The 13,681-nt window shown below is 40.4% G+C and overlaps 1 protein-coding gene across 1 annotated transcript; it reads right to left on the bottom strand.

Moving 5' to 3' along the window:
- Window positions 1-3,708: 3,708 nt before the first annotated feature.
- LOC131234018 (phospholipase D beta 1-like) lies at window positions 3,709-13,416 on the bottom strand. The gene is made up of 10 exons (XM_058230973.1): window positions 12,068-13,416; window positions 10,735-10,851; window positions 9,231-9,425; window positions 8,368-8,619; window positions 8,207-8,275; window positions 7,970-8,117; window positions 7,204-7,352; window positions 5,623-5,796; window positions 4,723-4,920; window positions 3,709-4,205 (listed from the first exon to the last, which is right to left on the bottom strand). Exons 1-10 carry the CDS (start codon window positions 13,031-13,033, stop codon window positions 3,912-3,914), a joined length of 2,562 nt encoding a protein of 853 aa, XP_058086956.1. The 5' UTR covers window positions 13,034-13,416; the 3' UTR covers window positions 3,709-3,911.
- Between the last annotated feature and the right edge of the window lie 265 nt (window positions 13,417-13,681).

Below are 13,681 nucleotides of genomic sequence, written 5' to 3'. Positions count from 1 at the left end.
AATTGTGACGACCAGTCCTCGTGGGAACGATCTCGTAATACGTCCCGTATCTACATCGATTTGAATTGTGACGACCAGTCCTCGTGGGAACGATCTCGTAATACGTACCGTATCTACATCCGATTCGTATACTTGCGAGTTTAAAAATCATTTAAACGTATGTGCTCGTCTTCGCACGACACGTATCTACAACAGCTTGTCACCTTTGTAGCTTGCGTGTGGGACGCGGATTCGCTACTGACAGGTTGAGTAACTAGACGTGACCAAGTTCTGTGGGACCCGCCATGATATATGTATTGTATCCGCACCGTCCATTCATTTGGAGATATCACTTTAGGGCAAGAGCCAAAGAATGAGTTAGATCCAAAGCTCAAATGGACCCCACCACAGAAAATAGTGGAGAGAGTGACGCCCGCCATTAAAATTTTCTAAGGCCCACAAAAGTTTTCGACCAAACTGAAATTTGTGTTTTCCCTTCTTTCATGTCTGTCTTAACATGTGAACACGTTGGATCTCAGATAGACATCATAGTGGACCTTAGGAAGGTTTCAACAGTAGGAGTCACTCTTCCCACTGTTTTCTGTGGTGGGGTCCACTCCAAATCTAGATCTGACTCATTCTTTGTCTCATGGCCTAGAATGATCTCTACAAATTGATGGACGGTGTGGATACAACACATACATCATGGTGGGTCCCACAGAACCTGGTGACGCTACTTCAGTAGGGAGTCTCGCTGGCTACTCAACCTGTCACTTGTCATAGCTTGCGTGTGATAGAAGAAACTAATTTGAAGTTTATCTAGGCAACACACTGCTGTATAGTTGGTGTGATATAGTATGAATGCATGTGAGCCCACCGTGAATGCATGTGGTTGATCTACACCGTCCATTTGTTTTTCCAGATCATTTTAGGAGTTGAACCCAAAAGTTTATGCATATCCAAAGCTCAAGTGGACCATACCATTGGAAAAAATAGAAGTACTAACCGGATCGGATCTATTTTGAAATGAAAACCAATGCAACAACTACCCACACTAGCTTCTTGGTTATAACAACCGATATAGGCACCTGCACAAGTACCATAGAGATCAAAAGCAGTCCCATGCCCAATTCAAAGGTGGTGAGAATCACCATGGTGTAGACTTTTAAGAGAAATTCCTGTCTGGATCTGCATAAAACCCAACCCCAACAGAGATATCTCCAATTCCAACGGCTCAAACCATAATTAAAAGGATAGCTACTACCTTCAACACGTCCATCTGGGCTTACTTCTTGTCTTTAATTTCTCCCGATGATGGAGGCCCTAGTACTACCATCTCAGCTATTGTTTTGTTAGAGGGAGTAGGTGAGTGGTAGAAAGAGAATGAGAGGGGAGATGTTTGCACATGAGAAAAATGAGTGGTATAAGTCATACATCAGCCCTTTATTTCTCAATCTATTTTAACTTCATACCATATGACCGGATCGGATTGGATTCTGAATCGAATCAGTCCGGATTGGCATTGAACCGAACTCGATCCATTGAATGGTTAGATCAGATTGACCCTACTCGAACCGCACCGATCCAGGCTGTCGGTTCGGTTCGAATCGGGTCGGATCGGGTCAGACATGCCTAGCTTTAAAGATGACTAACAAATGGAGATGTGGGAGAGGGAAGAATAGTCATATCATTCTTAATAGGAAAGATGGTCGGATATCTTCAACCCCGACCTTACTACGCAAGATCAAGAATGTTGAGATGACTTGTGTTGGTTGGATGATGGCTTTGAAAATGTTGCATTGACTAAGATATGAGCTAGGTTTGGATGAATGGCTTAGATTGACTCGGATGTGTTAGATGAGCTAGGTTGGTTAGGTAGAATGGGTTAGGCTTGGGCTTAGATATGCTAGATGGGTTAGGTTGGTTGGGAAGGATGGCTAGGTTGGATAGGTTTGATTGTATGAATGGCTTGGGCTAAATGAGCTAAACTTGGGCTAGGCTACTTGGACTAGGCTTGAGAAGGGATGGCGAGGTTGGATTAAAGCCGTCTCCCTACTCCCCATTTGGTGTGTGTGTGTAGAAATAAAGTGATGAATAAGTATTTATAGTTGGAGGGAGTGGCATATTGATGATTTGAATGAAGTTTGGGGGGTGAATGACGATGTGGAGTGTTGTGAGTGGTGGAGAAGAGTGCCACATGGCAGTTTCTCATTGAGCAAAAGAGGTGGCATGGACGGTAAAAAGAGAGGGGTGAGGGTATTTATGAAATTTTGAAAATCAGGCCCATCCAACTAGGTAAAAGACGCTCTTCTCTCTCTCTACCAGCAAAAAGCACCTTGAATTGCGAAACAACCCACGTGGCAGGCCACACATCATTGTTCCACTCACCACATGGATTGACCCCAAATTTCGTGGGGAGCTCCAATGGGATTTGTGGATGCCTTACAGGGTATGGACTTAGATTTTGGGCTAAAATTCGGGTTGGGCTTCAGACTTAGCTTGGCTTAGGATTAGGACTTGGCTCTGGGCTTGGTTTTGGGCCTAGGTTTGGGTCTAGATTTGGGCTTGGTCTAGGCTTGGTTTTGTGCTTTCAAGGGTTGACGGATATGAGCTTTCACGAGCCATACATAGTCCGAATCTTACTGCAATTAGTCATCCCACGCAAGGTGGGGTGTCTACAATGAGTGAAACAGGCACGAGCAGTTGGGGTCCAATTGCATCAAATAGTCGTAGGAATTTGCAGAAAAGATACTAAAAAAACCACTTGTATGCAGAAGGATAGCAGAAGACAAAAGTGACTGCTGAATAGAAGAATCATACCACCATATTGTGAGGGGCAAGAACTTCGACAGGCATTCTAGGGCATCACACCACTAGAAAACAATAGAAGAGTCAACCTTCTAAAAACTCAATCACTTAGTACAAATTCGGATAACTTTTATTGTTCTTAACATTTTTTTAGAGATATTGTAGTTGTCGTTGTTCTAAACATAACATATCTATAGAACATACTTACACTGCTCAAAAGTACAAGCGGTATCTCGAGTGCTGCCTCTCCAGGAGCCCCCAGCAAAGACAACTTGAAAAGTGATCAACCAAGTACAGACGTCCAGTGAATGGAATGGTGAAATGCTCAACTGACGTCCATTCAAATTAATTTCTCCAAAAAAAAAACCATTCTCATAGCAAGGGAAAGGAAACAATTGAGGAAGTACACACCCATTGAATTATTTGTATACATGCATATGTTGTGAATTAGAAGGCAGTTAAAGTTAGTATACCAAAGCTATCAAGGCAGCCTTGTCTCAGCCAAGGTTTGAAAATCAGTTTCGTGTACTGTCTGGGCGCCACTAAAACTGGGTTGTATCGTGCATAACACCCCCAATCAGGCTGTTTTGGGCTGATACAGCCATATTGTTGGACTAAATTGGCACATATCGGGACTGGTGAATCATTTTTCTTGCCAATGATTCTTATCAAAGGCCCTTACTCCAGTTTAAACTAAGGACATCCAAAATAGGCAGGCCACAGAAAGAACTGAACTTGCTTCTCTCCAGAAAGGACAGCATTTGATTAATCGGAGGGAGAAATTGATATCTTGGGTAAAGTGAAACTGTTATGGAAATAGAACCTGGAGCGAATAGGATTTGGAACGACTCCAGTTCTATCTGAATCTGGATCAGGCACCTGGCCATTTTTTACAAATAATTCCTATCTAAGGCCCTACGCTCCAATTTAAAATTATCATTGTTTGTCCTCAAAACTAGGACGAAAATTTGTGTGTATGTACATATGAAAACAAAAGCCATAGACGCAATCATCATACCAGTATACAACCAAAGGCACTAATTGTGTAACCTCAGCAACAATGCAATCGTAGCTTTTAATCTGACCTTCCAAAATACTGGGGTCCACAGTAGACCATTGTGCAATCATATGGTGAGATTTTCCTGAACGATGAGAAATGAACCTGCTATATTCCCGCCCACGTCTGGAAAAGTTTCACATCCAGCAAGAGGCCTCACCTTGCCTTTCGGGTCAATGTCAATGGGGTATTTCAAGAGGTGTCCATTCATCTGTGTTATCTCGTCGGCTGCAAACTGTTGCCAGTTCAGTTCCCCATGATCTCTAACCCGTCTTACACATTCAAGGCTCTCTGGACAGGTGAAACATTCCTCCAGAGCTCCAATGTGCTCTGCCCACAGTGACATTCTATAGCCATAGATCTACATGCAAATAACCAATTCAGTTTAGATTACTGATTAATGATCACAGACGCCTCAATGGACAGTAAGTTACTCCACCCAGGATATGTGCCCACATGTATGCAACATCTGAGCTGTGGAAAAGGTGGGCCTCACCATAAACATCATTAGAGAAAAGCAACAGGCCAGTCCAATCATCAGGCAGCCCACTGATAGGTTGAATTAGATCACTGGTAGTTCTAATCTAAATCGTCCATTGTTTCATAAAGGGTGGCCTGCTTGATAGTTGGGCCGCTTGAGTTTTTGTGCCCTGTGATCCTCAAAGTGGGGTCCACTTTTGCACCAAATGGACATTGTACACACCTAATTCATCAGCAAGCATGCTGTGGATTGACGATAACTTATCATCCGTTGAAGTTTTATATGATCATTCCTAGTGGATAAGCACTTTAAAACTAATCCACAGGAAGCCAGGCATTTTGATAATTCAACTATACACCATGATTGGAATTCAATCATCAAAATCGTAACTTCTCACCTGCCCATGTGGCCTAGACTGTCTCCGTGCCCATGTTTGGTGGGGTTGGTATGCGCCCATTGCAATTTCAGTGTCTCTTGTACCTTCCAAGGACCGTTGATTGATGTTTGCTGATCCCAGTATCACGTACTCATCATCCACTATCATTCCTTTAGAATGAACATAGATCATGAAGCGTCGATTCTTCTGAGTAAGTTCCTTGAATACCAACATAGAGCAAAGTTGTGTTAATTGAAAGAAAAAGAAAAAAATAATAATAATGCATTTGCATAACTCACAACAATGGGTTCCACTTCTAGACAAGAACGAGATTTGATTTAGAAAAATCAGTGAGCAGGAACAATAAATCCAAGGTGAGAACAGCAATACTGAGACGAATTATTTTTTCAAATGGATTGGTCAAAAAAAGATTGCATCCTTAATGGAGGTCTACTAAGCCCACAAGCATGTACAGCCCTGCCCATCTACATGCAAGCACCCCGGTGGGCCAATACATCAGATGTGTGATACTGAGACCTGCTAAAAAATCAGGTTGTTTCACTGCCCAGGTGGGCCACAATGTACAAAAGGAATAGGTGGTTATTTTTCTAGCCATAATTCATTTTTGTACACTAGCCCACCTGTGCAGTGAAACGGCTTTGATTTTTAGGCCAGAAGATCTAAACAATCTATCCCACCCGATGGAAAGGTTGGATCGCACAAACATGTACTTGAGTGTAGAAGGGCAGGGCTCTACATGCACATGAGATTATCAAACCCCTCCCACCATATATCAATGTAAAAGGCATTGAGGAAGATCCTTGCAACATAGTGGTAAAGGCATAAAGTTTGTGGCATTGAAGAAAATCATGATTATGTAGAAGCAATGAAAGAATTGAAATTCAGGGAGAAGAAATTTACTTGAGGAGTTTTTGCAACAGCTGCACTTCCATTAGTAGCATTGCTTCCCTCCACAACCTCACGGTTGCCAAGGCAGAAGAAATTCAAGTAATCTCGTGGCTCGTATGTTTTCTCAAGACCTGCCTCTTCTAGAGCCTTATAAACTACATCATACATCATTTGCATTGTTTTATTCTGCAGCAATCGACAAGAATTCCATGTAATCAATGTTGAACTGAGCCATGAATACAAACTATAAGATACAATTTCATTTCAATATATACAGGACGAGACATCTCAACAGAGGAGATGAAAGTGGATGTTAGGCAATGTATTATCAGCTTCCAAAATGCATAATGTAAAAGGATTCCAAAAAGTTATCCTTGTGATTTTATTTTTTTAAAGATTCATTATCATTATGATTATGCCTTTTTTCAATGGTGTACGTTGAACAAAATATAGATGAGGTGGTCTGCCTACAGGGTTCCAAAATGCATCATGTAAAAGGATCCCAACTTCTCATGTGTGTGTAACATCCTCCCCTTCCAGTAGGTTGCCCCCACCATGAGAACCACATGTGCAAAATTCAGCACCATCCATTCATCACGTGCATGACAACGTGTTTTGCCACTGATAAATGACAAAATACCAGTGTGGTCTGCCTGATGAGTGGATGGGGCTGACATTAACAAAAGGTAATCCTAATTGTAGTTCCACGCGTTACAATTTTAACTTGATATAAATAATCCAAACTTTTGGGCTAGTCCCTTCTTATGAATTGAGAAGGGCTTGTCCCACTTCGGTCATTTTCACCTTATAGAATTATTTCAGTTCTTTTTTCTTTTTTCTTTTTTTTTTTTATGACACGAGTTGGCCCCGCCCCTTTTGAGTGAGACTATTCCCTACGGATACATTCAAATGAAGTTTAAAGGTCTCAACATAAAAGACGAAAGTTCATCACTAGCTCCAAATCAAGAAAAAATAAAAGGTGTCACCCATATTTATATATTTGGAATTTTGATATTGCAGTTCAGTGTTTCTAAATTCTGTTCATATGTTCCTTTCTATGGTCCAAGGTGAGGAAGTGCGGACCATAGAAATATGAAGTCCTCCATTAGATTCTAAAGAGAGACTACATTGAGTTAAGACATGGGTAAGCAAAGGAGAAGAGTGAAAGTTATTGAGTTTTACATTTTCTATTGGAACAGTTTGGTCATTCTGCTTCTTACATTGCAACTTCGAGTTTCTAACGTGGGGTTGCTAAGGGTGTCTATGCCTGGAAGGGTCCTTTCTCCTTTTTATTATTAACATTGTTATCTTTTAGATGGGCTATTTAACTTATTGTTGCACCTCAAATCTTCTTCTCTTGTTGCACAATTTCAATACATATTGCCCTTTACTAGCTTCTTGCCGCAGTTTGACCCAAAGTGATCACTCATTCCTTTGTTACAGTTAAAGTTCTCAGTCAGAACATTTATGAAAGAAATTACACGACTGGCATGTTGATGTATGAAGCCTGGTTAAATAACTATATCATGAACCTGTAACACAATTCAAGAAACCAAATCAAAAACAGAATCAAAGATGGGAGCTGGGTAGCACCTGCCAGAAAAGAATCCTCTGTAAGGGAGCCTTTGTAGGAGCACCCTCGGGCCACATTGGAATAACTACGTAGGCAGAAAATCTCTCATTTGCTTTGATTTTGCTTGCAATTTTAAGGGCAATTTCCATTGGTATTAGATTATTGGCACCTACACAATTAGCAAAATTCCTGTGAGTTTTCTGAAATCGATAACTAGAAACATGAAAGTGTGTTAAAAGTTAGTCAAAAAGTAGAAAATGCTCAACCAGTCATCCAAACAAAAGAAATTCGAGTTGCTAATAGTGGAAAAAGCTATCTTTAGTTGAAGATATCCTCATATAAATAGACGATAGAAAAGCATATGCTAGAAGGGAACACACGAACAAAATAGACAGTAAAACTTCAACAACAGGATGAATTAACACAACTTCTGCATTTTCAATTGCACAATTTTCATCAAAACCGCATATCATGATTCACCAACATTCCAAATTCCAAATTTCAATTGTAGGCTGTCAAGAAGATGAGATTTACAGTCTCAAGAAGATGCATTATCTTGCCTTCCCAAGAGCAAGCATTACGCATCTCCTTAAAGGATATAATCTATGTGAGTTGATTAAGGACTGCATATATTTAGAAACATCACATTAATCAACAATAAGAAACACTGAGAAAACAAGAAAATACCACTTGAAAGTTGAAATATTATGATTCATCCGTCACACATGCAACAGACAAAGTTTTCTCTACTTAGAAAATCAACTCCACATAGGTTATAATGCACACCTAAGTCCTTGTTTGAAGACCAATTATATGATGATCCAAGGAAGTACTGATTCTCCATATAGATGAAATGTTGCGCTGCTCGGATAGCCTTTACATAAGCTGAATGAATGCTCATATCAATCAATACATTTTTTCCGCAGACCAAGTTCTGTATCATTAAACATAGAAGTTAAGACATGAAAAATGTAGAAATCATAAAAAGTAAATAAGATGGCCGATTAAAAGGTTTTCTCTTACCCTGCTAGTGGCATCTTTTGGGTCCTTTGGGAAGCCTTTCACCGAATTTGAATCAATCGAACGGAAAACCTGCACAAGTTGGGGAAGTGAACAAATGAATATAAACTCATTTAACAATCATGTGAAAGCAAACTCCACCAATTGATAAACGTATTACTTGCCTGCACATGCCAAGTCTCTGGATCATCATCATTTGAGCACGGAGCATCATGCATCCCAATGATGTCAGGAATCCTGTCAATCTTGAGCAATGCATCATCATATGATGACCTTTTCAGTTTTTCAATTCCACGGGGTTTTGAAGCCTTAGCCCACCGCTCCTCAAAGTTGGTGAGGATATCATATGCTGCTGGGCCATCAATCCTGCAATGCAGATCATGCCATGGTTCTCTAGGACAACCGAGAGTCGACCCCTATTTGTGAGAGAGAAGGAGATAGGAAAAACAATTAGGCAGAAGGTTAAAATATTACCTGGCTCAACTTAAGATGTGTTTGGGTGCTTTATCAAATTGAATTGCAATTGACTAGTGTCATAAAGCAGAAATTACCAAATAATTATTTCGTTCTTGAGCATTCATATTGAGGGCAGGCTCAAAATTTTGGTCTGAAAATTATCGTAACTCCAATTCGTAGCCTCTTCCTCATGGAAATGTCATTATTTTTTATATTACCACTCAATTAAACTGAATGTTCATGATTCCTTTTATTTGTGCATCCAGACACAGCCTTGGTAAAATGATCGACTGGCTGAAGTAGGGCTAACATGCAGGAAACAGAGAGTGACTAAAAATGGGCTTCCTGAAAACCATGGTTAAATGTTTTGTATGGCACTAGATTATCATTATTGACATCATACGGAATTAGAAACACCTAACTGCCTGTTTGGCATTTACTAGCGGCGACAATGTATACTGTAGCACTTGACCTTTATCTTCATTTTTATCAAGTTTAGCACAAACATAAGATTGTAAGGGCACCATGCAAATTATGATCTAGAAAAGAACAACAAAGGTTGAAAGATTACCTGAAAAGTAGGGTTGTGATAGTCATCTTTATGCACCGTTTGCAAAGTCATAAATATAGGATGCTTTGGGGTATCATACCGTCCATCGCATAAATCGAGTCCTCCGACAAATGCTATTATTTTTCTCTTGTTATAACCAGCATCAGAATCCACAATCACAGTTTTCTGATGATGGGTATAGATTGCTCCAACTTCCTGATTACCAATAGTTTAGGGAACCAAGTAAAAACCATGCTTTGCTATATGAATTGAAAGAAACTAGCTAGGCCACAGAAAATACAATTAATGCAGAAGAACTACAGATGTTCAGTACAAAGGTAAATCCTTTTGAATCATCTGATATTTTAAGACTCAGGATGTTTGATAAGCTGGTACATAAACACATCTTAAAAAAATAAATAAATAAATAAATAAATAAAAGGAAGAAGAAGAAGAAGAAGAAGAAGCAGTGAAACTAAAGTATGGGTTGATGTAGCGACAAAGCCCTACCCCTGGGTTTTGTAAAGTCTAATTTATTGGCTTTGGTGTTGCCACTAGCATTTTTAGACGTGTTTCAAGGATGGCTAGAATCCTTCTTTTTTTCTTCCTCAAAATCAAAGAGAGTAATCTTCTTGATTTTGAGAAATTGACTCCAGCTTAGTCTCCAGACCGATCTTCCGGATAAGGACCTAGGTTATGGAATAGGAAAGGGTTAGGCACCCTATTTCACCTGCAAGGATATGGTCTCTACTCGAGAAGGACAAGATTCTGATTATCAAAATTTCAACAAACGGTTTACTCATCATCAAGTCTTGTCCCAATTAATTGAGGTCAGCCACATGAATCCTGTTCTGTGGATTCATGATGAAATTTATGGTATAAGTTTGATGCTGGTCACCAACCCGATCCAACCCTCATTTATCCAGCTGGGGACTGGCAATGAGAGAATAAAATAAAATGAAATCTTGTCGCTACATCAGCAGAATGATATGGCGAATGAAATTTACAGGCACTTGGTTAAATCAGATCAAAAGGAGAAATGTCCATAATATCTCATTAGATGTATGTATGTAACCAAGCAACTATCCTCATAATTCCTATTGTTATCATACCTAATCATTCATTGCAAAACGATTACAAGGCAAAGATTCGAAGATTAGCAAAACAACAGTACTGAAAGCAGAAAAAAGGATAAAAAGGAGGTATGCTTAAAATGCATATATTGGTAGAACCACATCCATGGATCGTTGACAAATGAAAGAAATCCAATGGTAGCCTATGTAATGCAACGAATTACAAGATTATGTTCTATCTTTTATCTGTTTTGCCAGCATTTCAAAGTATCTGGCATGAAAAGCAGAAAGACACCACAACACTTCCAACCTTTTAAGCCTGCACATTTCAGTTTCCCACTCAACCTGGTTGACATCAGTTTGACTCCAAAGTATTCATGAAATTCCATAGCACATCTAATATGAATCATGCATGAAAACAGTCAATTTAAAAAGATAATAAAAATAAAAACCTGTTGTTTTGCCACGCTGTGTTTCTTTCCTGCAGATCGGGGACAAAGCAATACTTGCACCGACGAATGCTTGAAAAACCGACGAGTCTCTTCGTCATGGGTTTCCATTAGTCCACCCTGCGATTGTGAAATACAAGAGAAAACCTAGTGAGACCCAAATATCAAGGCTCTCTAAAAGCAACTTTGTGTGTGGATGAACCAGCAAGAAGACTTAACTCGCTTGCAAGAATTTGAAGCAAATAACAGTCCAAATGAAGAAGAAGAAGAAGGAAAAAAAAAAACATTGAAGCATATAAAAGAAAAAGAACACCTCACTACCAAATCTTAGGTCAATCCCTTCAAAGATCCAAATTGAAACCACAAGGATTTGCAGACACACGTAAATGCATGGAATCACATGCGCAAACAAACAATGCAAGTGTAAGCTTCCAAAGGTTAAGCTAAAGGATGTTATTTCCTTCCATACTAGTGAAAATTAGAAGTACAAATGGTATGGATTTTAAAATACTTGATAGGAAACTTCATAGATCTTAAACTCTTGCATGATAATGTACACCTAGATACTACTGATTATCATTTGTTCTCTTAGTGCTTGTTTTGTAGACGCCTAAAAATGAGTTCATCTCATTTTCATTAATCGTAATTATGCATTCAAGATCATATTTCTTTTCGGTGAGGATTAAAAATGATCATGGTTACAATCACAATCGCTAATACATAAGTACAATTAACTAAAATGAGATGAACCCATTTTTAAGTAGCAACCAAATGGGGCCTTATGGGTGTGTTTGGATGCACAACTAGATTCAATCATGAATAGACGGTTCAATTAAGATTATATAATGAAATTGTGTTGTGTTTTCCAAAGTTCATAATTAGAAGTATCCCAAAATATTAAGTGACATCCCTTCAAGTCCAACCCAAAACTAGGGCAATTACAATTTGGAGCCTGGTGCCTAAATCTGGATAAGGTAATTAAAGTTGGTTACTTTCACTTTATTGAACTAATTATTGCAATTCAATTCAAAAGTGCATCCAGACACAGCACTAGAAGTGGTTAGAAACAAGAGATTGAGAGACAACCAGTAGTCGAAATCAACCACAAAATTCATGAGCTACCAAATGAAAATAGGAAGCCTCCCATGAATTTAGAAGCAAGAAACAGAGAGACAGTCAGCAGTTGAAATGAACCACAAAATTCATGTTCTACCAAATGAATTTCTCTGATGCATCACTTATCTTCAGACATTTAATAATCAAAATATGAGAAAATAAATCAGTGGAAACAGAACGCATCGACAAATCCAAAACCAAACAGGGCTCATTGCTTTACCGTCTGAAGAACCCAAAGTTTCTTTGAAGTCGGATCATCCCACACGAGAAGCAAAACTCTCACACCTTCTTGTGATTTGGCCTTAAGAAGATCCCCCAAAGTGACATCTGAGCCAGGACCCCCCTCCCTGACCAACGTGACCTTGTGGTAAATGGACCACCCTGTTATATAAATCAAACGTCGGGCCTGTTTTATTGCATTGATGATGTCCTGCCAGCACTTCCCATGCTCATAGTGCATTCCTCGATCAAGCTCCAGATCCGGAAGGCACCCATCTGGGACGTGCGCATCCTGATAGAGCGTAACTCTCCCACCTCTCCTCAGAGGGAAATACGTGCCCGGTACCCCACAATAATCAGGACCGGACCCAACTCCATGAAGATACATGTCCTGTTTCTCAGTCGGGATGTACTGAATCGAAAGCTTCAAAGTTGATTCTTTCTTTAAAGGCTTCCCACTCGAATTGAGAATGGGGAAGGATCCCTCGATTTTCTCTCCTGAGTAGATCTCATCTGCTGGAATTGAAACGAACCCTATAAGCTGGGACCCCACCACATCATCATCCTTCACAATGAACTTCACATTCGCAGTGTAATGTGCAACTGGCACGCAGAAATGCTGCATCCAAACGGGATTCTCGTCGTTCTCGATCACATACGTCCGGCCAATTGTAGCACCTGCTACCGAGATCGACACATACGGGTCGCTCGTGTCGCCCGTGATCTTATGACTCGAGCTGCTGTCGGTCTTGCCGCTGACCATAACTTTCCCGAGCATGCCGTTTAGCCTGTTAGAGAATCCATCCATGTTCGGAAGGTTCTTGGCTTCGAAGATCCAGACATCTAGGCTTCCATGTAACAGAAGCATCTTCAGAGACGCTCCCGACGTCAGGACCGGCACTCCCTGCTGACCATGGCCTTGCGAAGAGCCATCAGAACTAAAAATACGATTGATGTATTTGGACATCGGATGCCGCCGAACAGCAGACTAGCTATGATCCGATGAGCGAGCAGTCGCTAAAGGATAGTCGGTGTGCAGCAACAGAGAGCAAGATAGAAAGAAATCGACCTTGGCGTTGGGAAGGAGTTGCCAAAGGCGACAGCGATAGGAGGGTGGAGACTGAGTCTTTGGATGAAAAGGTATGATATATGAATTATGAATTATATACGTGTGAGGGTGGAAGATAGGTACGTACATTCAGGAACTGAAAGAGGACGGCGATGGGGATATGGGCAGGAACTGTAATTTTCCATGGATGACTGAGTAAAAGATTCTTCATCTCTACCACGACAAGAGCAATTCACACTGTTTGGATTGGAATGTAGTTGGAAATTCAATAGAGTTGAATTGCGTTTGGTTAGCTTTTGGAGGGAAACCGTTGTTGTCGTTAGAAGGGTTAGGCGTGTGAAGGAGAACGGAGGGCAGGTAGAGAGCCCACCAGATCAACGGTTTCGATCATCACTTACGTGTGCGTCTGGGACCATTAGGGCGCGCCACGTTGGCTAAAAACGGACCGGAACAGTACGAAACTGTTTTATGCAGCGCGTGGGGATGTAAAATCCACTCCGTCCATCAGTTGAGAACACTTATGGTCACCGTACATACAAACGATCA

The sequence above is a fragment of the Magnolia sinica genome, chromosome 18 (assembly GCF_029962835.1).
Source record: "Magnolia sinica isolate HGM2019 chromosome 18, MsV1, whole genome shotgun sequence".
Classification (NCBI taxonomy): Eukaryota; Viridiplantae; Streptophyta; class Magnoliopsida; order Magnoliales; family Magnoliaceae; genus Magnolia; species Magnolia sinica.
This window is presented reverse-complemented; position numbering and strand designations above follow the sequence as displayed.

Bases quoted from the DNA above. Each gene is read 5' to 3' on its own strand.
- LOC131234018 (XM_058230973.1), bottom strand. From the start codon at position 13,033: ATGTCCAAATACATCAATCGTATTTTTAGTTCTGATGGCTCTTCGCAA. The intron at 8,620-9,230 runs GTAATCTTTCAA...TCTCACAAATAG, and splicing joins ATCACAACCCTACTTTTCAG to GGGTCGACTCTCGGTTGTCC. The intron at 5,797-7,203 runs GTGCTACCCAGC...CGATTGCTGCAG, and splicing joins AGAGGATTCTTTTCTGGCAG to AATAAAACAATGCAAATGAT.